This window comes from Mugil cephalus, chromosome 20 (assembly GCF_022458985.1).
Source record: "Mugil cephalus isolate CIBA_MC_2020 chromosome 20, CIBA_Mcephalus_1.1, whole genome shotgun sequence".
Taxonomy (NCBI): domain Eukaryota; kingdom Metazoa; phylum Chordata; class Actinopteri; order Mugiliformes; family Mugilidae; genus Mugil; species Mugil cephalus.
Window position 1 is genome coordinate 895,457 of NC_061789.1, and position 25,087 is coordinate 920,543.

Below are 25,087 nucleotides of genomic sequence, written 5' to 3' on the forward strand. Positions count from 1 at the left end.
CAGCATGTTCCTGCTCCTCCTTAAACACCACTTCTAGGAGGGCGGCTTGAACACAGCTGATCCTGCACATTTCACACAAATAAAAGCCTCATTCTGCTTTGTAGAAAGACATAAAAGCCCACAGGTTAGTCGCAGGTGATGCAGTTAAACGTACCTGCTTTTTGTGAATTAAACACTTATTCACAGATGATTACATAATCCTCAAAATGTTTTCCAGGCAGGTGTAGTGATGTTAAATGCAGTGTGTGTGTGTGTGAGCAGGTGTGGACGCTTTGAAGACCTGGATGCTATAAACACCTGTAGTTGCTGAAAAACAGAGGATTGTTGCACATGCTCAGTCTCTCAGTCTGATTCTCTCTAGATTCTTTTTTATTTGATTTCTTTTACTTTCCATCTCGGTGTCTCGTGCTCATTTGTTCTCAGCCCATCTGTCTCGGTGCGGCTCCATACATACGTATCTCTGCTCTGCCTGTCTCTACCTTCACAGCCCCACGGGGACACATTTTATATTTTTAGTGCATATCCATATTTTAGTGCAGTTACTGAATTTTTATCTCTTGATCATCATGGAAGTGTCTGTCTCTTTCGTGCTGGTGCATGGGTAGGAGAGCAGCGCCGGGGAAACAGGGAGAGCTCCCAATTATGTTTCCACTTTGTGTTTCTGTGTCTCGCTGGCTTTCAGCTTCTCTCTCTGCACCACAGCGAAGTGGTACTGATCAATTTCACAGGCTCTGTTTACAACAACACACCACCTCTCTCTCAGCTCGGCGCTCCGGTGAAGCCTCCTTTGTTTCCGTGCGTCAGTGTGAGACGTGAAAAAGCTCGTACATCGGGTGGAGACTGTGCAGATTGCGGCAAACTAAGCGCGTACTGTACGACGCACACGCGCCACGATGTGAGCGGAATAACAACGGCGGCGACGCACGCCTCTGGAAATACTGTTTCTGTCAATAACAAGTGTTGAAGGGTAAACACACTCAGTCTCACACAAGAGCAGTGACCCTCTGCCACCCCAATAACAGAGGTCTAGGGCTTTGATTAACTGTGCTCTGAAGTGCTATCAGAGACCAGAGTGCACAGATTATCAGGCCTGAGAGGAGGAGGAGGAGGAGGAGGAGGAGGAGGAGGAGGAGGAGGAGGAGGAGGAGCGTTTAAATCCAGCCTTCTGGGGAGGAACCTATGGCTGTGGTGCTTCTTGTCTTTGAATTGTAAAGAATTACTTTTAAGGCTTAAGACTAAAGTCATGGGATGAGTGAGACGCAAATGCAGGACAACAATGTGACGAGGCCGAGGTTCCAAATAAAAGTATTTAATAAACACAACTAAAGTCGCTGCAGGCGGCAGAAAAACACAAACACGCAGCAGATAGAAGAACCAACAGGGAACAAAGGGAAATGCAGTGTGATATACACACACAGATACACACACAGATACACACACACATGTACACACACGTACACACACATGTACACACACACGTACACACACATGTACACACAGGGGCAGAGGGATGAGAGACACAGGTGAAACTAATGAGGGCGGAGAACACGGGGAAAACCAATCAGCAATCAAAGGAAAACACAAAGAGGCACAGCAGACAGGAAACCAAGAAACTTAACAAAATAAAACAGGAAACTCAAAACATTTACACAAATAAAAGACAAGGACTCAGGACCACGACAGTAATGGAGCAGCTGTGGCTCGTGGTTCAGAACATATTGAGGTAGAGACGCTGTAAATTGAGGTGTATTCTACTAATGTATATTATAACTGAACATCTACAGGAAGCTGCACCGCGCTACATGTGTCCTTAAATTACCTGTGCTACTTCATAAAAAGGGCTGGACTCTTCTTTGACTTAGCTCATCTACTGGGACACCCTCACCCTCCTGAATCTCTCCAGAGATCTACACAGAAACCTTCTGGACTCCCTTTATCCTGACTGAGGTGACTCCATGTGCACAGGATCCTTCGCTCCATCGGTTCCTACCAGCACCACCCTCTCTACTCACTGAGGCGTAGCTCTGTTATGAACCTGTTCAGTCAGTGTATATTTGTGTATTTGTGTGTTTATATGATGTATTGTTTTGTTCTACTGACTGAAATAAATAAATAAATAAATAAATAAATAAATAAACTGTCCTCACTGCCACACAAGGTCACTCCACCCAATACAGTTCAACGTCGCTCCCACTGAGGCCGGTGATGGTCAACAAACAAGCACTGAAACGATGAAATATTCAGCTGCATGAATATAACAGCATCAGTCTCATGTAAGGTTGAAACCCTGTGGACTTTAACTATGTGGACAGAACAAACAACCATCTGTCCTTTAGCCACGCCCCCCTCCTCTCTGGCCTCGCTACGGGGCGTTAAAGATGAGCTCTTTAAGAAGAGCCACGTGTAGCTGTGAAGACACATGGCTGCCATTTAAAGCCCATTAAAAAAAAAAAAAACACATCCAGCGGCCATTCTTTACCGAGGCGTCCGCACATTAACCAGCTGGAGGAATCCATAGGCGCGTTGGTAAATGAGCTCATCGACCAGCTCAGTGTCATGTGATGAGACTCAAGCAGAGTTTTCAATAGTGCGTTTGTTGTGTTTTCTGCTGCGTTGGTCTGAGCATCTAGTTTCAGTTATAAAAAAAGGTTTTTATTTACTCTACCTCAACATGCAGCATTAGATCAGGGCTGGGTCTTTATCTCTCATTTTTGTCCAAAGCCTTCATTTGATCCTGTCCCATCCTAAAATTACTGCATTAAGCCTCTGATACAAACACCTCCTGTTATTGTTTTTCAGAGTAAAAGCCCTCCAGCATTCCAACACAGTGAAAGTTCCCCACATGGGGCTTTTATTGTGAAACATTTGCAGAAACAAAACTTTAGACGAGTACTACAACACAGGGTTAAACATGGAATAATTATCTTGTTGCATGTTTTAAATTATGAAGAGAAATGGAAACTATATATTGGTTTTAATTTGAAGGGTGACATTTCTGCACCTTTCCTCCAGTTTGGATGTGAATAACCGTCAAAGTAAAGCTAAGAGTTTGTCCTTTTAGCTCATATTCACTGAAGAACTTGGTCATGTTATCATGTGTGGATCTAACTGTAAGAAGACGTTTGCCAAGCGTGGAGAATAAATTTCACCTCGTACGATGCAGGACATGTTGCCCAGTAGCTCGTTAGAATATGTGAACAAATTTGTTTCCATGCAAATATGAACCAACCCAGACATCCCCAGGTGCAGGTCCTACCTTCTCCCACTCTCGCTCCTTGTTGAGAACAATGACCACCAGCTTGGGGTTCTCCTGGTAGCCGTCCTCAGTGAAGGACAAGTCTCTGCCGTCCCACGTCACGTTCATCATGTACCTGAGAGCGACAGAATGAATATAATCAGTGAAATGGAGAAGAAAAGAAATGAACAGTGATGAGAAAGAGGGAGAAAGGAAATTAAATTAGGTTAGCATGAGAAAAAGTCAATTTACAATCTACTGGTATTAGTGTTGTAAAATATTAACACAGCTTCTCTGCTATGACACGTTTTAGAGCCTTATTTGATTCCCTGGATCTGGATACGATTCCATTATAGGAATAAAGGATTTAGAAACACGAAGAGAGGAAAGAGAAAGCTAAACACACACACACACACACACACACACACACAGCGTCTGTAATGAGTGACCCATATGGCAGGTCACATTAGCTAAGATGGAGGGCAGTGGGAAGATATTCTTGGGTCCACGCAGCCTCCACATTAATCATGGCTGTCCTTCCCCACTCTGTCTCCGGTCATGTTGAACCCGGTGGAGACGGCTCCTCTCTCCTCCCTCCTCTCCTCTCCTCCCTCCTCACCCTCTGTTTCCCTTCTAGGGCCAGAGCGACGGGGGCAAACTTCTAAATGGGGCATGTGCCCACGTGATGCTAAAAGAGCCACAGTGAGACGTCGGGTCGGGATCTTTTAATCTGATCTCAACACAAACATTTTCTTATGAAAGAACGGTTCATCTCAGTCTCTGGACGCCTGTATCTGAGTTTAGGTCCAGTTTCTTTTCATTCATTGTGTTTTTAAAATATAAAAACATTAAGAAGTTCTGTTTGCGCTGCTCTCTCACTAAGGTCCGTCCTGATTTTTTTCCTCATCCATCTTTCACTCCAGGTACCAGGGGGACAAGTATCTGAGGCTTTCTGAGATCTGCCCCCACCCTGAGGCTCACTCCCTGGGTTCCTCTGAGCCTGATGACCACCATCCATCTCCACCCTCCACCCTCTCATCCCTCCATCCATCCCCTCACATCCTGTCTAACAGTAAACTTCCTGGTCTGCAGCTTTTTCTAAGGACGAATCTAAAATGAGCTTTTTATCTCATGTCTTTGTTTCTTATTTATTTAATTTTTCTGGATCTGTGACGTGGATGAATCTTAACTCACACATGACATTAACAGACACATGATCCACCAGATGTAACTGTAATTGTTCATCAACAGTTAATTAAAGTCATTTTCATTAATTAAGCCGCGCGCCGACTTCCACGGTTTCATTTTACGTGGAGGCAGAAAAAAAAAGTAATTACGCCGCCGTGTCACAGAGCGGTGTCGGAGATAATGGCGAGAAAAGGATGCGTGGTGGTGTGGTGACATCTCATGACACCAACATGTCCCTTTAAATTGCTGCTGGCGCCGCACACACACACACACACACACACACACACGCACACGCTACAGCTCAATGCCCAGATGAAATCAGCCAGAGATAAGGGGATCGAGAGGGTTTTGTGATTAAAAATAATCTGATTGGCCTGCAAGCAACCAGGTGAGTAGTTTTAAGCCGTTCGATTGGACACGGGATGCCGAGCTGAACCCAATTATGTGCGACTGCCAGCAGAGAAAGAGGCACCGGGATCGGTACCAGTGCACAGGCGGCTCTTTTTAGACAACAGCCCATTCTGCACTTTGGAACCATCTGTCTGGAAGAGACGCGCACACACACACACACACACACACACACAGCCGGTGACCATTCTGCAGGATGATTTAACAGCGTGCATCCACAGCCTCTCAGACGTTAGCTGTGGTCCAGGCTCGTAGCAGCAGACAGAGTTTTACTAAAAGCATAATAAGCTTCATGAAATGCTCCATGTGTCCTCACTCAGTCCAATGAGAGGACGCGTCCAAACTTTTGACTGGTTGAGTTTGTGCAACATGCAAATGATTCAAATCAAAAACGTTTTATTTCTGCACACGTGTGTTTGTTTTTAACAGTTTTTAAAATGTTAGAATGTTTTTTTAATTCTCTGTATTTGATGTTTCACGTTTCATTTTAACATGTGGCCCATTTATGATTTACTGTACCTATAATTTATTCAATGCTCATTGTCCCTTATTAACAAATAAACCAATAAAATGAATAATCAGACTTAATTCTGCTGTGAACTCGTGCTACATTAGTTCATTAGTTCATGTGACGCTGTAAGAATTGGCAGTAACTGTGAACAGGATGCAGACAGGACGGCCAGATCGTCTTTGTGACCGTGTGTTGGGCCGACGCCCATCGAACAGGTGCACCTGATAGGGAGTTGCTAGGATACGGTCACAGAGTGAAGTGTATGCCCCCTGAAAATGACCCTAAACTACCTCCAGCTAACATCCCTGCACACACACACACACACACACACACACACACACACACACACACACACACACACACACACACACAATTACTTCGGCCATCCCTGCAATTTTCTATAATTCTGCAGCACAAAGATCAAAGTCCAGTTTCTCCCACTTTTCCAGCCTCCATTATATCAGTAATCTCCCCTTTATTTGTGGGGGTGGGGGGTGAGTGAGGGGGGGGGGGGCACCCTGAAATAAATGAGAGGGGAAGAGATGGAGGGAGGGAGAGACAGGGGGGGTGCTGAACCTCGTCAGAGCTGGATAAAAATTTCTTTTTTTTACTCTCTTCCTCTAATTTGGGAGTAAAAGGTTTGGGGTGGAGGGAGTGTGTATGGGAGGATGGGGAGATGGGAGGGGGGGGCTCACTGCAGCAACAGTACAAGCTCACTGCAGCAGGCGAATAAAAGAAAGTGGTCACTGCATTACAGCTGCTGGAGCCACAGACTCTCCACGTACTGAGGCTGGTTTCAAACTTTTTGCATAAGGAGCAGAATAAAAAGACTTATTTAATCTGAATCTCCTCAGGTTCCAGCACCGTGTCCTCAGGTGCTCAGTCATTCTGAGCTGCTCCGGATCACCTGGAGGTTTACTCTGCCCTGCTTTTCATCTGAAGAGGCTTCACCGCAGGGGGAACCAGCCTCCACAGAGATGTTAGGGGTGAAGTGCGCGGCGGCGGCGTGCGTGTTGGAGATGGAGACGTTTATCCCTGACAGGACGAGGAGCGGTCAGAGCGGTGATGTAGTCTGACAGATACAGGCTACACGGAGGAGGAAGCTGGGAAAAGATGGTGGCTGCTCCTAAAACACAGCTGCTGTGTGTTAACTATGGTGTGGATCATTGTGCGAGGGGAAGTAGATGCTAACTTTGCAGCGTCTCTGGTTGTGTAGTTATTTGCAGCTACTACAGCCGCCTGGGGCACCTCTAGCCGGGGCCCCCCCACAGGCAGCTGATACTGGTCCATATCAATGACAGTTCTAGATGCTGCAACGACAACATGTTGGGAATCCCCCCTAATGTCTCCCCCTTCTATGGTTGCTAGTCAGGAGTCTCCCTGATGAGGCCCCATCTTTTTATTCTAAGTTGTTTTAAAAGAAAAATGCACTAGACTGTAGTTTTGTAAGGAAATGTGTAATTAAGACCAAAGTGTAAAAACTCTACTGTTTTATTTTTGTGTTTTAGTGTTTTATTGTTATGCCTGTTTGTTTTTTTAAATAATGTAAGTTAATTCGGCTCTTTTCTCACAATAAAACATTTGTTCTGAATGCTTCATGTTTTCTGAGCGCCGGTGGAGGGGGGGGGGGCTCCAAGGCCCCCAGACTGTCTAGAAACAGCCCTGTCAGCAGGACGTGGATCCTGCTCCCTGTGTTGTGTTTTTGCTGATATTTAAATGAAGTTTTAGGGCAGAAGGCTCCTCTGACCTTGGCCTGATGGAACAGACTCGACTGCTACGTTCTGATCTTCTGCTGCGTCTCCGTCCTCTGAGACGTCAAACCATTAACAGCTTGACGTCTCATTTATCAGCGAGAAGCAGCCGACCAGATACTGCTGTGAGATCCCTGCTGAATTAACACTATGTGGAGCTAATTTTTAGATCAGTAACTACATTTCCATCCTTTCCCTTGGATGTGGTGTAAACAGCCTGATGAAGGTTTTCCAAACATCTTCTACCTGAAGAACCCTGAGGTGTTTCCAAGCCATCCTGCAGACCTGGGTCTTGTCCTTTTGCCAGCTTGGCTTTTTACCTGGATGACTTCTGCCTTTTGCCTGGGCTGTTTGTATTCCTCTGCCTTATCGCTGCAGCTTCTTTTGTTATATACAAAGTCATTTAAGGTTTGCTGTTCCAGCCTCTTCCTGCATCTGCATCTGGGCCCCAGAAACATGGAAGATGATCTGCTCCCTCTGTGAATACGATTCATTCTCAGCTAATAAAAATGCACCAGTCCACTTTTTGATATATAACACGGATCCAAATCGCTGAGGCTGAAACTTTGTCTGCTAATGCAGTTAAACGTCTTTCTTTCAACTTAATGGACAATGTTTGAGCCCCAGTTATCTCAGTGTTTCAGGTTAAGAAATGGAGGCGTCTGCATTTCTTTGCAGTCACCTGATGTCACGTCAGTTGAATGCGTTTAAATTCCCGCCCCCACTGACAATAGAGGACAGAGGGCTGAACTTTAAAAAGACTCAAACCTACATGTGCCCATTTTTCTGTCTGTGTTTGGAACCAGAACCTCATCTTCTAATGCACTAAATGAAATCGGTTTCTTCATTTATAATGAAGCCGCTTGTTTCTAATAACACAACACACTCGTCTTTGTGGGAGCAGCTGCTGTAATAACAGCGTTTGTCACAACTCTGCAGAGAACTGCCAACATGAATCGACATCTCATCCACGTTGGCATGTGATCACGGCAGTAACAACGATAACGTAGCGTGACATGTCGAGAGCATCGCTGAGGTAACGTCTCTCGCTCTTCATGGAAATCTAAATCCGCGTATTTATTTTAACATGTTCTCTGTTGTCTTGATTTTAAAGTCTGTCTCTGTCATGTTTGGAGTGTCAGTTCCATTATGTGTGTTGAGTTCATGCCTTCGCCTTCACACGCCTCTAATGACAGCTGCCTCAGGACTAAGTGTGTGTGATGTGTGTGTGTGTGTGTGTGTGTGTGTTTCCTGACCCTCGTATTTCAGGGCTACACACTGAAATTACCTGTCAGATCAAATTACTGGCACCACGCCCCCCCCCACAACCCCCCCACCCTCACACACACACACACACACACACACACTGATAAATAAGTGCTGAAGTCTTTTACGGCAGAATGTTCACCACAGCAAGGTGAGCAGTGTGCTGTAAATCCATCACGACAACAGTCTCCTAACAGGCTCTAATATACACAGATGTACACACACGTCATATTTTATACACTCAGCCTGACTCCACCGCCGCCCTAAGCTGCTCATTTGTTTCGATTATTCTGCAAAAGTAGAATTATCTTGGATACGTCATTAAGTCTTCATCATCTCCACTGAGTTTCACCACGACGTGGTCACATTTTCATTTCTTCTGTCACTTCTGCATCGTTCTCGTCAAAGCCAAGTTTTGTTTGGTTGTGACAAGTTTTTGGCCCTGAACCTGCGTCCGCCTTGAATCAAACGGCCGCCAGCGTTGGGTCAGCGAGGCGTTCGAGCAAAGTAACGATAAATTTGAAAAGTGAATTCCAGCCAGATGCTTATAAGTTAATACAGTTGGCATCGAACAGCGGCACCAGAAAAGTGCAGGATGGTGCTGTGTGTTGGTATGTGCCTGTCTGTGTGTGTGTGTGTATGTGTGTGTGTCTCCCCTGACGGCCGCTTATGGCCTAACAACCCACACTGGCCCCTCGCCCCGACTCAGCCTTGACCAATCATGTTCCTCGTGTCCTGGCTCCGACGCCTTATTGGCTGAGCTCTCTCACCCACAACAGAGCCATCTGCGAACACTCATCACCTGGGTAACAACCTGAGGCAACAGAGCATGCTGGGAACAAAGGGAGCCGGCTCTGGATGATGTGTGTCCTGACAGGATGAGAGAGTTATTAGTGTGAAGTTTCTTCCTAAAGTCTTCCAGGTCTTGTTAGAAATGTGCGGCCGGGCGCTGATCAGTGCCAGGAACGTGTCTGTTCCTCCCAGCGCCGCTGAAATGTTACGTACCGGGCGGAGCGAGAGGAGCACAGGTGCGGCCGGAGGTCTGCACAGGTAAGCGATGATGAGCCGCCGTTATCCACGGAAAGCCAAAGAAGTCTCAGGCTGATTCATTGACCAATTACATGGGAAGGTTTTAGGCCGATTGAACAAACGTGTGGACGGTTCAGATGAACGAACCGCAGAGAAAATGTTAGACTTCAAACTCGATTTGCTAAACTCGGATTGGTTTAGCAGAGAAAATGACCGGGACTTAATTTGATTTGGAGGAAAATGGATCCACTGTTACAGCAAAGTGAAAACTTCCAGGGCTCGAATGTTACCTCGTTCTGCTTCTGCTCTCAGACCTTCTCTGATGTGATTCAATATAAGTTCTAAAACAAATGGAAGGATGTGTTTAAAGAGCGGATCAGAAAATAATAATTGTTCTTTAATAGTGAACTTCTGTCTTTCAGGGATTATTCAAGATTACAGCTGAGACAAAAATAATTGATGATTCATGTCTTAACAGAGCATGAACAACTACCTACAGTTGTGGTTTTAGTTCTTCAGCTGTCTTTAAATTCTTCTAACAGTTAGTCAATGAGACTTTTTTTAGTATGCTTGAAGTATTTTTCAAAATGATTTGATTTATTTTCAAACTTGGCTCTCTGTGCACATTTCATTTTTTTAATTTTCTTAATTTATATGTATAAAAAAACATGCAAAAGCCAATTAGTTCTGCTGTTCCATGTTACTAATGTGTTTCCATCTCATCCAGGTGGAGTAATATGGAGAGAGCGACCCTCTTTTTACCTCTTATTGGAACCACACTGTGACTGAAATGAGTCAGAATAAATACTTTGTGAAGTGGCTTCAAACAGACCCTGTGATTGGCTGCGAAAAATAAATAAAAAAACGCTGATGGAAGCAGCTCTGCTTTACTAGATGAAATCATCCACTGATGCCTGGACTGTTAAATACCAAACACCTCCATGTGCGTCTCTGTGTTCCTTAGAATTGTAAAATACAGCCCAGCGGAGACCGAACACACTCTGGAATCGACTTCCCGTCACTTGGAGATAATCGTTTTAATTTCACGCGTCATTATATTAAATAAAACTAATATTGGGATGTAAACACAGGTTGTGTGTGTGTGTCTCCGAGCCTCCGCTGCCAGATGGAAAGACAGACAGAGCTGGCAAAACCTGCAACATCTCCCACTGGCCGCGTGATGAGAAGGAGCACAGAAGAGGCTGGATGAGAGATGGAGGAATAAATGAGAAGAGGAACAGAAGGACTCATCAAGCAGCTCTTCAATTTTGGAGAGCACTCATTTGTAGCAGCTTCCTGCTGTTCCCCCGTCTTAGCTTCCTTCCTTCCTTCCTTCTCTTTCCTCCAGCCTCCTTCCACTCCTTCCTGTCCCTCTTTTAATCCCACACTCATTCTTCTTTTCTCTTAGCTTTAACTCGCAGTCCCTTTGATCTGCCATCCAGTAATTGCATCTTTCTCCAATCTCGCCGCTCATTCTTGGAAGTGTCTCATTACGGAGGCTGAAAACAAACAGACTGCACTCAAACAGACACGTAAAATATGTGCATTAACACAGCTTTTCTTCTAGATGTCATCAGTAAACACAAAACCATTATGATGCTGCTGCTGCTGTGTGTAATGAGAGCATTCACAGACTCCAAGGATCATTATGGACCTGATTGCCAACACAAACACTTTGCTTACTTGTGCAGAGCGCTGGGTGGCAGCTTGGTCGTCTTCTCCATGGGGCCGTAACAGGACGTCTTGGCCTCGGGGATGTCGCCGTACTCCTCCAACATGGCCGCCGCCGCTGACGTTATGATCCCCAGGCCGTCGCGGACCCGGGCCTCCAGCGGGTAGTCCCAGTCGTCGTACGACACCGAAATCATCCCCGACGGAAACTCCTCGGGCATTATTTCCGGGTTCCCCGTGGTGAGCGACGGCACGATCCAGATGTAGCCGAAGCCGGTCAGGCCCAGCGAGCGAGCCTCCTCCAGGATGTAGACGGCCTCGTCCTTGGAGCAGTAGAGCAGGACCACGGGAGACTGGACCTTCTTCAGCATGATCTGAGAGCGGCTGTCTTCTTCCACTGCGTCCAGAGTGATGATGTTCTGCAGGTCCCAGCCCACGAAACTACAGCAGGGATAACGAGGACAGGAGCCAAATGTTAATATTTAACCAATAGACTATTAACTTTGCTCAGGTGCTGGCAAGGGCACTTACAATTATCCATTCTAATTAATATCACTGTTATATAAGTGTGACATGAATTCTAATAGGTGTAAAGTGGTTATTGTCAGGAGATCCACATTAGGGCTAAATGGAGAGTAAATGCTAAAGCTGGTCTCAGGACGAGCAGAGCAAACACAGGCCCGTTAGCGCGCAGAGCAACACGACCGGTCACGCCGCTAATTGGTGACAACAGGCATCAGAAAGCGGCGGTGGTGGTGTTATCGACCTGGAACGCAGCTTCTGACGCCTTTCTAGATAAAAAAAAAAACTTCTGTGCAACGATGTGTTTTCACATGAAGGTTTGACTCCACAGAGAACAGAGCTCATTAAAACAACGTAATGAATTTATAGAGGGATTCTCTCATCCACAGGGACTGGAAGCTCTTTTTCCACAGTGTCCAGAGAGATGATGTTCAGCACGAGGCCAAAGAGCAGCAGGGAGGAGGCAAACAGGCAGTTATGTTGGTTAATAAAGACGTGATCTATCATAAAAGGACAGGTACAGGTCCTTCATGGCCCAGCTATCAGAGCTGATGAAGAGTGACTGGTACAGAGCGAGAGGACGAAAAGAGACGAGCAGTTAAACATGATGTTAGAGTCCAGCTGCACACAGGCAGGACAACACCGGATCTGGACTACAAGTCCCAGACGACAAGACGAGTAGAGACAAGAGACAAATTATTACAGATGGATGAAAAACATTTCCTTATTTTTATGTGATGAGGACCAGACTGAAACAGATGCAGACGAGTCCCTCGATGGGACAGATGATGGGGACCATGAGGACAACTGGTCCGTCCAAAAAGCTGAATCCTGCCCCTTTGATCAGCAGATCACACAGACAAGCTGAGCCCCTGACCTCATGGAGCCGCCGACACGGGACGTCCAGCTCCAGCAGTGGACACCAGCATCAGACCTTCTCCAGCCTTCAGCCTATAATCCACGCCTCAGGTAAGAGGACAGATCTGACAGGTCTGACTCCTACATACAGACTCTGGAAGGTGCAGAGAGACACTCTGAAGATTTTATCTGTCTGAAGAGATTTTACAGGACAGTGTGCACCCTGGACACAAACTGGTCGTCCTCCTGCTAACACACCTTTTAATGTGAACGCTGCTTTGGTTCATTATTTTTACGTCCCCCATGTTTTATCTTTGTGTCACATGTTATTCTGTGGTGCTGACGTACAGCGACAATCAAGCATTGATTTATTAATATTCCACTTCCACTGCTCTCCCCCCGCCCTTATATACATCTACTCTCACGTTATCTGTCTGACTGTCCGTGTCCTCACGGGTTCATGTCCCTCAGTCTTAACTGATTTCAATAAAAATGAGACAGTCTCTTCTCCTGGAAATTTACCCACACGTTAAGATATTTTCCTCTTCTGCTTCATCTACTCCGTAAATGCATTTGCAATAATTTAGTGAGCGATAGCTCAATAGTATAACCTCAGTGTTAAGATAATAGCCCATTATTCTGTATACGATATCACACAGTAGCACCTCTGTGCAGCACCGTCAGTGTCTCTGGCTGATGCATGGCCTTCATTTTCTTAAGCAGCCACATCTAAAGACACATCTGAGGAGGCCGCGTCTCATCCGTCAGTTTTTAATGAAATAAACTCTTTTATTTGTCTCCACTTTCTGAGCAGGTTCATAGACTAAAAAAGACTAAAAAAATAAATGATAAAATGAATAAATAAATAATAACCTGACAGATTATTAGACAGAGAAGGCTGGAAAACCCTCTGACTGTTTGGTTCATCTGGGAAAATAAAATAGCAGAATTCAGAAAGCAACACATTTAACATGAGATGAACCTTTCCTCTGTTGGCCCTCGATTAAAGTCCAATAATGAAATAATCTAACTGGAGCAGCTATTAAACTATCTGACCTGCTACTGTAATTACTGTCAACAGAGCAGCCGGAGCCGAGGAGAGTTGTGGAGTCGAAATAAAGAATAACTGCTAATGAGAAAGGGCTCAGCTGGGCTTTCATATATCACGGGTCCAGACACGGGCCCTTTCCAGCATCATGTTTCATCAATATGACATTTTTTATTTATTTTTGTCAGAAATGATGGCTCGCTGCTCTGCTCTCATTCTCTCTGCTGCCTGAGACCTGCAGCATCCGTCACAATGACCTAAAGTCGCGGCAAACAGCCAAACGGCAAGTGTAGTAAAGCTAGCTGTCGTGTGCGTTGGTTATGAGCGCGTTGATTTAATCCTTTCAGGACGCCTGTCTCTGAAGAACAGAACGGATGAGATGAAAAACGCCGCGTGCAGCAGTAACTCTGGCCCATCCTCTGGAGAACTTTCTTGAAGGATGAAGATTAAAACTAAACGGGGAGACGGGCTTTGAGCGATGCCCCGACTGGATGAATGTTAACCTGCACAGTTTATTACATTCACTTTTCTAGAGAAACCTGTTGAGAGACGGAAGGAAAATGTGTTTCTGGTTCTGATCTGATGGAATCTGCTGCAAGTGTTTCTGGTTGTATTTCATTATTTTCTTAGTTTGCTGCAGGTTAAAGGATGCTGTGTCTGTCTGTGTGGTCCAGACTGAAACACCTCAACTATGAAACGGATTGATGAAAGGTTTGCTCCAAACATCTGTAACACTCGGTCGTGCTTCCCCGTCCTGTCTCTAATCTGTTCATGCTCCTCAGTTATCCTTGCTCCTTTCCTCATGTTGTTTTTTATCATTTCTTTAAACCCTTAGCCCGTGCTAACGCTACATTTTAAACTGTTAATAAAGATTTGTTTTGAACGTCTCTTGCAGTCCCGAGAGCTTCTCTGCGTCTGACAGATGAACTGATCACAGACGTCCGTTCTGCCTGGAGGACGAATCCTAACGATGTTATCTGGAGTTTTTTACTCCTTCAGTGAAATATCGCAACATGTAAGTGAGCCAAAGCTTTCAGACAATGACTCTTCCATCCTGACCACCCAGAGGTGTGAGTCTGACTGAAATATCTCAGACGCTGCAGGATGGATTTCTGTTATATTTGCACATTCATGCAGCCCTTTGGATGAATTAGAACAATTTAAGTTTTTTTTTTAGGGATTTCTCAACTTTCAGTCATCAAAAGGTTTGAGATTTAACTACAAACCTAATTAAATTCACACAATCTGCAGATTTGGTTTGTATGCACTAAACTAGAACGTGGTGCACTTAATACTGTCCATGCAAAACATGTGCAAGTATCTTGAAGTTCCACGGAGGAGAAGTTATAGGGTGAGTTATTGGGTTATTTCTAATGGAGGGTTTTATTGTTCTCTCTATCTGGTGATTCTCCAAAGCAAAATAAAAAGTTTGTTACAGCTGATGATGCAGAGTCGTGGTGAAGCACAGCAGTAAAACCCTTTTACGTGATGATACTGTGCGGCTGCTCCATCTTTTCGTCTCCTGTATGAGCCACAGAAAAGATGAAGCTATGGGGACTAGAGAAAAGAAGAGACGGGTCCCACCTGTTGTCCACTGTGGTTTTCAGGATGTTGATGAACTCCTGGTACCCGGGGAACTTTGACGTGACGATGGAGAAGATGTGCCAGTCGTACTCCTCCATGATGTTCAGCATCAGCAGCGCCTCCTGCTGGATGGAGGCGCCAAACTGGAAGAAGGTCGACTTCACATCCTGACAAGAGAACGAGAGGAAGAAAGGACCATAAGAGAGAGAGAAAATTTTCTTTTCTTTCCATGTCGGTCCAGCAGCTGATTCAAACTGCATCTCAGGAATATCAATCAACACAGCATTTAACATTTGGCAAGATCCCATCCTCCCTCCCACACATACACAATCACAGAGGCTGAGAGTAATAATCTTCTCATGGAGGAAATATATGGATGAGGGCCTCAGAACAATTCAATTAAGACCAAATTGGATTGGTGCGGTACAGAAGTGCTGCAGAACTCTGCGGGCCAGGTTCTGCACTCAGTCGGAGCCGCCCGTATCCACTCCATTAAACCTGACTGAGAATCATTTGCCACTTAATTCAGCCAAACTCAGACATGAGCGTGGACGGCGCAGACAGGCACTAATAAAGGCGGACAAATTAATTCTGGTCATTTATGCTGCGTTTAAAATGAGTCATCGTGGCGAAACGAGACAAAAACACGGAGAGGGAAAGACAACGCGGGTCACGATGGGCGTGGACTTTCTCTCAGGATGATGCCAAGACAACACGACAAGAGAAAAGCACAGACTCTACTTCAGTACAATTACAAAGGAATTAGCAGTGAAATGTAATAAAATATGAAAGTGAAAGTACTGCCTCTGATTATTAATCAGTGTGTCAGGTCAGCTGTGCATCCGTGTTGCAGCTGCTGCAGACATTTACAGAAATGTGACCCTGACTCCATCACTGCTCATCATTTTATCCGCTGAGCATCTTAAAACTTACTGAAATAAAAAGTAAAAGTTGCACAACTGCACTGATAGGTACATGATGCAACCCCTCCATGACCGTCTGCTGGCAGCCTGCAGTCATTCCTCCACACTGTGACTAACATTAATACTTCTGCAGCAGACCTACTCACAGGCTACGTCACAGCCTACGCCGTCGGAAGGATTTACAGTTCTGCGCTGGTGTGTCGGCATCATTCTTTAATTACAGCGCTAAGGCGTTAGCTGGCAGCGTGTCAGCTGTGCCGAGTTTCTCTGTGTGCTTCAAACCAGCGGCTCGTGTTGGAGCTGATAAACTCTCAGACGTGGAGCAGGAGACGTATTTGAAACCGGTCTGTTGGTGTCTGTGTGACATGTAGCTTTTAAACAAAAGTCTGCAAACAAAACATGAGTCTGATCAATTTAAAAAACCAAACACGAGAACCAGCCGTTCTACTTCCACTCCTCTAATTCTAATCCTGCTGTGGAGATTCTGAGATTCTCTGTTGACTTCAAACACACGGCTATGGAAAGTATTCTAACTTCTCCCACCCTGGTTAACATTTAATGTGTTCTGTGCTCTTCTCCACAGCAGAAACCTTCAACCAACCTCAGGTTGATAACTTTCACTGCACAGTTGCACAAAAATATTCCACACACTGCAACGCACCTTTCCTCCGGGCGAACATCTCTTCAACTGTCTTTAATCCTGCTACTTAGTCAAATATTTATATCAGTGAATGAATAAGCATTGAAATTAGCCCCAGTAGCATCCATCTATTTGTTTTTCCCCTGTAATGTTGACTGTACACATTAATTATCATCCTCAGTGTTGAGTCCAGTTTAATTATTGATCTAGCAAAGGTTGCTAACACCCACTTAGATTTGAACATTTATGGAAATCTCCCTGGTCTATATGTGCAGAAACAAACTGTTAGAAAGTAGCACTGCCATGCTAGCCATTAGCATCTCCATTAGCATCTACTCTGGAGTCTCGTGTCTTGTGTCTCATCTGATGGTTTCAGCCTTGGTTGTGGTTGTGCATCACTGTGTCCAACACATGTGGATGTCTCATGTGAATGTCTTCTTTTTACATAGTGAACGTCACAGTTTGTTATTTTTATGGCGTTTTAACAAACACACTTTCCAAACCTTAGCATTAAAGTAAGTTTCTGAAGTCTTTTGGGAATTTGATGTGAACAACGAGAGAAACAATCACGATGAACAAAAAGAATCATATATGTACGTGGTGATTGATAAATGCTGGAACATATTGAGTGTGTTTGTTACAGATAGCTTTAGAGAAACAAACTGCAGGTTAGCATGCTAACATTAGCATCTGCTCTAGTTTCAGCATCCTGGCAGCAGGAGACACTGTAATGTCATTTTATTTAGGACCAACACCATCGATTATCTCAACGTGACACTTAAATATTATCCACCTTATACCCTGAGCCGCCTCTGCTCTCAGCTCGTCCTCTTAAACCTTTTAAGTCAGTTCTGTAGCAGGTTGTTGGTTTTCTCTGTGGTTGGGAGAGAGTCCAGCACCACATAGTGACAGTGGATGAAAATAGAGCCGGTTACAAAGCAGCGAGTCACAGAGGAAGGCGAAGGATGCTATCAGAGCACTGCGTGTAATTCCATCGCCCCATGCGTGGAGTAGCTTTCCCTCTTCCACTATCTCTCTTCATTGTTTGCATTATTTGTGTCATTGTGACCATATCCCCATAAACCCGAGCGCTTTAATGGCATCGTATCTGTGTGTGTGGTTTCCTCCCGTTCAACTCAAGTGCTCCTCGGAGGATGCCTGTGCAGCGCTGCCCTCCAGTGTGTGTGTGTGTGTGTGTGTGTGTGTGTGTGTGTGTTGAATGTGGAGGGGATGCTCGAGCACGGTGGGACAAGAGGGAGGTCATGCTATAAGACTTGTCACTCCCGGTCTTCGTCACCACCGCAGCTCGTACTCCCACTCCTCTCTGGAATATACAGGGAGCTTAGCACAGTGGCTACACAATGTGTGTGACTATTTATGCAAATATCTATGTTTTTTCTTTTAATTAAGAACGCCTCCGAGCTGATGTCACAGGTATCTGTCATGCACCAACTGTCTCCTTGAATTCTACAGGTAATAACTGATGTAAAATAAAAAAATAGAAGCCGCTGTGCTTTACACAAACGATATGAAGCTTTATTCTGTTATTAGTTGGAGACGTATGAGAACAAAGGAACATTTAATCCTTCAGTTTACTTGACCGATCTGCCAGCCTCAAACTCCCTGGGTTTTCTCTGGACAACAGCAGCGTGTTGATGCCAAAGGCAACATTTATGTGAAATTAATTCAGCAAACAGTGGTTATGAATTCAGTTCCAGTTGTATTTGGCGTTTTATGGGCTTGAGTCCATCAGGGAGGATTAAAATGAAGCTTCAGGGCGCCCCAGGAGAGTGCAGTGGTCCACCAAGCAACTAAACACAAATCTCCCTTTCACCAAAATAATTTCCCTTTTCTGGTCTCAAGTGAGTCTGAGCTCAAGCCTCCACTCACACCGATCAGGCATAACATTATGACCACCCGGATAATATTGTGTAGGTCTCCCTGCAGGCCAGGTCAACACCTCGTGCTGCTCTTTTTTTTTTAGTTGCTCTTAAAGCGTTTTTGTGCATCAACGAGTGTCATTGCTATGGGGTGGGGGTGGGAGTGGGGGTAGGGGGGTCTGGTCTGTTGTAGGTGGTGCTACAAGTCTAAGTAACATGCACACCAACGAATGCAAGGTCCAAAGGTTTCCCTGCAGAACGCTGAATTGTCACAAGATGGTTTAAATGTTATTCACTTCTCCTGGCAGTGGTCATAATGTTGTGGCTGACCAGTGTATATAAGCCATGTCTCTTTTTGTTTCAAGTGGCTAACTACCTTTCTAGCTACATTCTTCTTCCAGAATAACTGGACGTTGAATTACTTCAGGCTCAACATCCTCAGGTAAAATAAAAATAAAATAATGACATGGATCGAGGAGGTTTCATCATTTTGTCTCAAAAATGGGCGGTCGCTCTAACCTACAAACCTGAGACCACGAACACTTGAATGTGACTCAGAACAGAGGACTGAGAAAGGAGAACTCTTCTAATTGTCTTCTTCTGAGACAGAACCTCTCATTAAATGAGATAAACAGAGCCTTGTGTTTTAGAAGCTTTGTGTATGTGCCACAGGTTGATTTCATCGTGAGAGTTTCTTTTTTTTTTCCTGCCTCTGTGCCGATGACAGCTGTGACCGGAGGCATCGTGTTTTTTAGGCTGTCAGTCACTCTCATTCCCTGTGAACGTCGCATCTCAGGAACTCCTTCAGGGAACCTCCTCGAGCACAGAACATTTAATCAAACTAAAACGTGAACTGATTAGAATTCGTTGGTCAAAGGTCATTCACAAAATCAGTTATGTCCAAATGTTGCTTTAACCGTACTAAAAAAAATATATTATCTGAGTCTGAACAGGTGTAAGAGAAAGGCTGCACATCCTCTCTATGATACAATGATGCTCATTTCATTGTCTTCACGGTTTAAAGTATAAAGAGGAGTAAGACAGTGACAGAGGAAGGTAAAAAAGTACAAAGAATAACAGAAAGAACAAACAACTTGTAAAGGAATAGAGGGAGGAAAAGCCTGAGAGAGGCAGCCAGAAAAAGTTCTGCAGACGTGAAACGAGGGACAGAGAGAAGCTGGATGCGTTCAGGGTGGAGGAGAGACGGATGGAGCGGCTAAGCTGCGTGTGATTGTTTCTAATTGGGATGGTTCACAATCCGTGACATCAGCAAACAGCCAATCATTTCCTCTCGTTCCACCCCTGTCAAAGTGTGACATGTCTTCAGCATCGCACACGCACAAACACGCAGCCGGCTGTCACACCCGGCTCAGTCTGTCTGTCGCACTCTTAAATCCCCCCCCCCCCCACACTCTTATGCATGAACTCAAACTGATGCACCCACAAACACACACACCTGCCCCGCAGGCCAGGACAGCGCATCTACGCTGAGATGGAGGGGAGTTATAAATAGTAGTCCTCATATCCTCTGCTGCTGATAGCATCACGCTCTGTCTGGTGTGATGACACACACACACACACACGTGGACACAAAAGCATTCACACACAAACAACTGAGCGTGGAGCCGGTTGTGAGTGTGACTCTCGCTGCGATAACGGCCTGATAATACACACCCACGCCAAAAAAACCTGCACATCTCCGCCATACGGGGGATGACAGACGTATCCTCATATCACTTCCATCCGCCGCAGATACGCCGCTATCTGCTGGCTTTAACAGCCCCGCACAGTGCGCGGGAGCAGGAGCACACCGACGTGACAAAAAGCCCTCATGTGGCCAGTTACTAAATATAAACACACAGGAATAAAAATAGCTGCAGCAAAACAAACGAGCAAGAAAATGTCCGCAGAAACAAACGGAGGAGCTGGGGAGACAGCGTTTACTGTTTAAAACCGCAGAGATACTGTACAGCTACCGCAGCCAAGTACCTAAAATACCCACCATCATTCTCTTATATAACTAATTACTATCAGCCTGAGATCCTCTGTCTGCCAACGCTGGAGTCTGATAGGAAACCCTGTAAATTAATAATGAGCAGCAGCAGCGCAGCGCAGAGAAATGACACCAGGAATCTATAGTTACATCAAAATGTAAAATGTATGGAATACAGGCGAAAAAATAAGAATTCAATTAGTAATTCAAAAGGCCAATAGTGTCTGAATGTGGCCACCGCAGAGTTAGAGATAAGAGACTTTATTTGAATTAGGATTAGGAGTCTACTTCCAAAACCAAATATTAAAAAATAAAACATAAGATGTCATTAAATAATATAAAAGATGTCGTTTAGTTATGTGACAAACGAAGTCTTAATTTGTTCAGTGTTGTCATGGTTGGACATTTAGAGACATTTAGAGGTGCAGTGGTTAGAATGCAGTGTTGTGCTGTGTATAGAGCCAGTGATGGGGGCTCATGCTGACTCTGCCCCCCCCTCCAAAAGGACCCAAAATGGGGGATGTAAGCATGTGAACGGGACAATGGGGCCATCCTAAATGACACATATAAATAGCACATCACATGCACTTCTTGTCTTGTGGTGACACATTTTTAAGCTTTTTTGTAGCCTGACCCCATAAAAGGACATGAGCACAGTCCTTTATCAAGATTACATGAAGTGACGTAACATGTAAAATACAGTAATTGTGCTCTGATGCATGTGGTGTCAGATGAACCCAGAGTAAAACCAAATCTCTGTCCATGGTGCTGAATCTTGTAAACGTCCTGCACCTGCATCAAAAGTCTGGAAATTTTAAATTAAAGGGAAATGAAAGAAATTTAATGAACAGTAAATGAGGGACTAATGGCAGCAGTGTTTGCAGAGTGGCTTGAGATGCTCATCTCATATTTGAGGTGTTGGGCAGAGACACAAAATGCACAAAGTTGTGGAAAAAGTAAGTGTCTTTGAGTCTTTGAGTTTAATGAGCAGAGAGTAAAGTAGTTGCCCTGACTGCATTGCTGTGGTAATGTCTTTTACTACGAGCACATTATCTGAGTCTGCTGCATTCTCCTGAAAAGACTCTGAATTTGTGGAAGCTCATTCGTCCTCTATGAGATTACAGCGTTTTAAAACAATAAGCAGATCGGGTGGAGGCTCTGCGAATGTATGCTTCATGTTGGATAATAATCATAGGGGGACTATCCTCGGTCTGCAGCAGAGCCTGAACGCTGTAACGGGGAGTGAGAGGATCATTAAACGAGGCCGGATTTGACGTCACTGAGGAATATTTCGGTCCATTTTAACAGACAACACATTCAGAGGCAGAGAGAGGGAGACCTACTGAAAGTTTATCACACAGGGAGCGGTGTCCGTGTGCATGTATGTGTGTGTGTGTGTGTGTGTGTGTGTTATTGCTGTGTTTCCTCTGTCAGGACTTTTTAACAAGCACTCGAACCCCCACGGGGAAACACTGACAAAATAACATCATCTCTATCTCTCTGTCTTTGTCTCTTTGCCCTCCTCTCCCACTCTCTCCCTCTTCTCTAATAAGTCCAATATCTTCCTCTCTGTCTTCCTCTTTTCGTTAACTCTCTGTCCAGGGGCTCTGTCTTTTCTCGCCTCCTTCTATCCATCTTGCCCTCTCCCACCCACTCCCTATCTCTTCTAATAAGGCCAATATTCTGCTGCGCTCCTCTGGGACTCAACCTTACACCTTCGACGGAGCGGCTATTGTCGATGCCGGGAGCTTAATCTCAGCATTTACACCAACACTGTATTAATAAAAATGGAGAGACATGTAAAAGCCTGAACTGATGACTCAGTCGCACAAAGTAGAATTAAAAAAAAAAAAAAAACAAGCTTACCCATCCTAAAAATTGAAAAAGAACTGGGGCAAGCTGAGGAAAAAAAATAATAAAACCAGAGTCCCAATACGAATGCAAATCTAGATTTTCTATTTATTTACAAAGCAATGAATTCACAACTTAAGAACAAATTTCTCCACCAAGCAATCGCCTACTTTACCTTCCTCCCCTCATGGCCCTGCTAGCTATGTTTCACTAAACTCTGACACGTTGTTCCTTTCACACCTGTCGCACATGCACAGAATCGATGTGGTTTGTCATTATAAAACTTATCATCACTGTCAACATCGCCATCATCAGCCTCCATAACCATCACGATTATTCGCTCAGTTTCATCCTCCCTGCTCCTCCACTATGAGGGCTTTTCCTCCACGTTTCCTCCCTTCAATTATCTTTCCCCTCTCCCTCTGTCTCACCTCAGACTTCCAGAGCTTCTGAACGAACACAAAGGAAAGGCGAGAAAATCCCTGTGGATGAGCAGAGGTGCTAATCACAATAAAATAGTGCATGGAATTAGGATTTGCGTCGCAGCCCGATCCCGCTGTGCTTTACTGGATACATAATAATATTTGGACAAGAAACTTCTTTGTGAGGATTACTTGTTGAAGCATGTTTTCCTTCTAAGTGTTTGAATAAAGTAATCCTGCGTGGAGTCACCCAGTGTGCAGACGCCTCGAAGGGTTTTAAAGAATTGATCCATTTAAGATGAGAGTTCAACAAAAGGCAAAAGAGATGAACGTGAAAACGTAATCTAAAGAGCTGAAATGACAAGAAGTTTCATTATTTTCTTCATTTTAACAAACAAAGTTATTAAGTTCAAGCATCATTTGACATTTTTGATAAAAATGTACAAAAAATTCACCAGTGCTTAAAGTTAGAAGACGTTTCTATAATGTCGATTAATTGAATTAATCTGGTATTAAATACTGGAATAATGTTCTTAGTTTTAATGAAACCAAAACTGAGCTTTTTGGATTTCAGGAGAAACGTTATGTTTGAGATCTACTTTGAAAAGGATGAAACAAAGTGAGGAGGGCAGGAGGGATGGAGAGAATGAGGAAGAGATGGGGACAATAACAGAGGAGAGACACGTGTTGTTGGAAAGGCTGCTTATGATGAAAGGTACGCTCATGTTTGGTGTTAGCCTAGCTTAGCATGATGAAGGGAAGCAGGACAAATCTGCCTCTAAAATGAACTCAAATAATAATATTTTACAGACTGTAAAGTGGTTTTGTTGCTGTGGACACCAAACACCTCTGGAGCCTGATGCTGCCACCGCCATGCTTCACTGTGGGGATGTTTCTCAGCAGCCGACTCTCAACGGCTGAATGCAGCAAAACTCTGATTGAGTTTGTTAAGAAAACTAAGACTTGACTTTATTTCAAGGAAGGCACTGGCCCAGTGCAAGCAGCGACATCTGCAAAATTTGTTTTACAGAAAGCAGCAACTGCAGAGTGAAAACTAAGACCTCAGTCTGACAGATCATTTGTGTCTGGACTGAGCAGTTTTTGCAAAGAGGATCAGAGTAAAACTGTCCAGATATGTGAGTCTGACTCAGATCCATCCACACACAATCAGTGTTTAGTAGATGCTGCAATAGTAGCACTAACTTAAAATCAATAAAACACTCACACAAAACACACACAAAGACACACAGTAATGTAAACATGAACGGGCCCCCTCTCTTACTCAGAGAACGCTGGTATGTTTGGTCACACTGTGAAGCTCACACACCATCCTCTGAAAGTGAAAGGGTGTGTGTGTGTGTGTGTGTGTGTGTGTGTGCACCCCGCGGGGCTGTGTATCATGCTGAGTTCATTCTAAAGACTCAAACAACAGAGTGTAAAGCTGAGCTGAGACAGAACAGAACGGAGGAACATTCACTCGCCAGGAGAAACAGGACAATGAAATGTCTCTGAGGGCAGATTTACACGGGAACCAAACGCCCCGATCTGCATTCATGAAGTCATAAAACAGCCCCGAAGAAAAGGCCGAGGCCACGCGAGGGAGCGCGAGTTTACTGGAGTCAAGTCATTTCTGTTTTAATGTCACGAGTTCAGGAACAATATCTCTCAGCTTTTATTAAAATAGGACAGGTCAACAGGAAACATTTAGATTTCATTGGCCGATGCTGAGCAGATGTTCCACAATAAAAGCCGACGCTGTTTATTCACCAACTGTCGGCTGGAAGCTGAAACTAATTGTGTTTTTAAAATGTGCTTTAATGCGTGCTATTACTGTCATGTTATTATTGTTATTATTGTGCTCATGCCTGCAGAGTGTGACTCATTGCGCTGAGTTCTCCTCCTCAGATGGCTTACCCCCTCATAAGTAAAGTGTCGTCATCCAGCAGAGTCCAGCACTGAGAAAGTAGGTTGGATGTCCAGTCAGACTCCTGCTGGCTTTCAGGCAACAATCAGAGGAAAGTGACTGAATGCATTCTGTTAAAGAGGGTTTTTTTTAGCCGAGTGCACACAGTCCAGAGAAAGAAGAGCTAAACTAACCAGCTGGAGCTGGAGATAATACATCCTTCACTGACCATCATTCCCATCAACAACAACCAAACGCCGTCTTTACATTAGAATTCAGCCTCCGTCAAACAACTCCCTGATTTTGCTGCGACATACAACTGCATCAGTCCGAATCGATGCTGCATAATGTGCTGAAAGTTTGAGCCTGGGAGAGATGCATCAGTCAGCTGCTAACTACGCTGG

At 44.6% G+C, this 25,087-nt stretch overlaps 1 protein-coding gene across 2 annotated transcripts in view; it reads right to left on the reverse strand.

Annotated features, from left to right (window-relative positions):
* Positions 1-25,087, reverse strand: part of grin2aa (glutamate receptor, ionotropic, N-methyl D-aspartate 2A, a) — a 122,475-nt gene that overhangs the window by 27,251 nt on the left and 70,137 nt on the right. For both annotated transcript variants that reach the window (XM_047571789.1, XM_047571788.1), the window contains 3 exons: positions 15,072-15,238; positions 11,072-11,500; positions 3,257-3,371 (listed from right to left, as the gene is read on the reverse strand). In XM_047571789.1, coding sequence (XP_047427745.1) covers positions 3,257-3,371; positions 11,072-11,500; positions 15,072-15,238 — 711 coding nt within the window. The remainder of the gene's footprint in view (positions 1-3,256; positions 3,372-11,071; positions 11,501-15,071; positions 15,239-25,087) is intronic.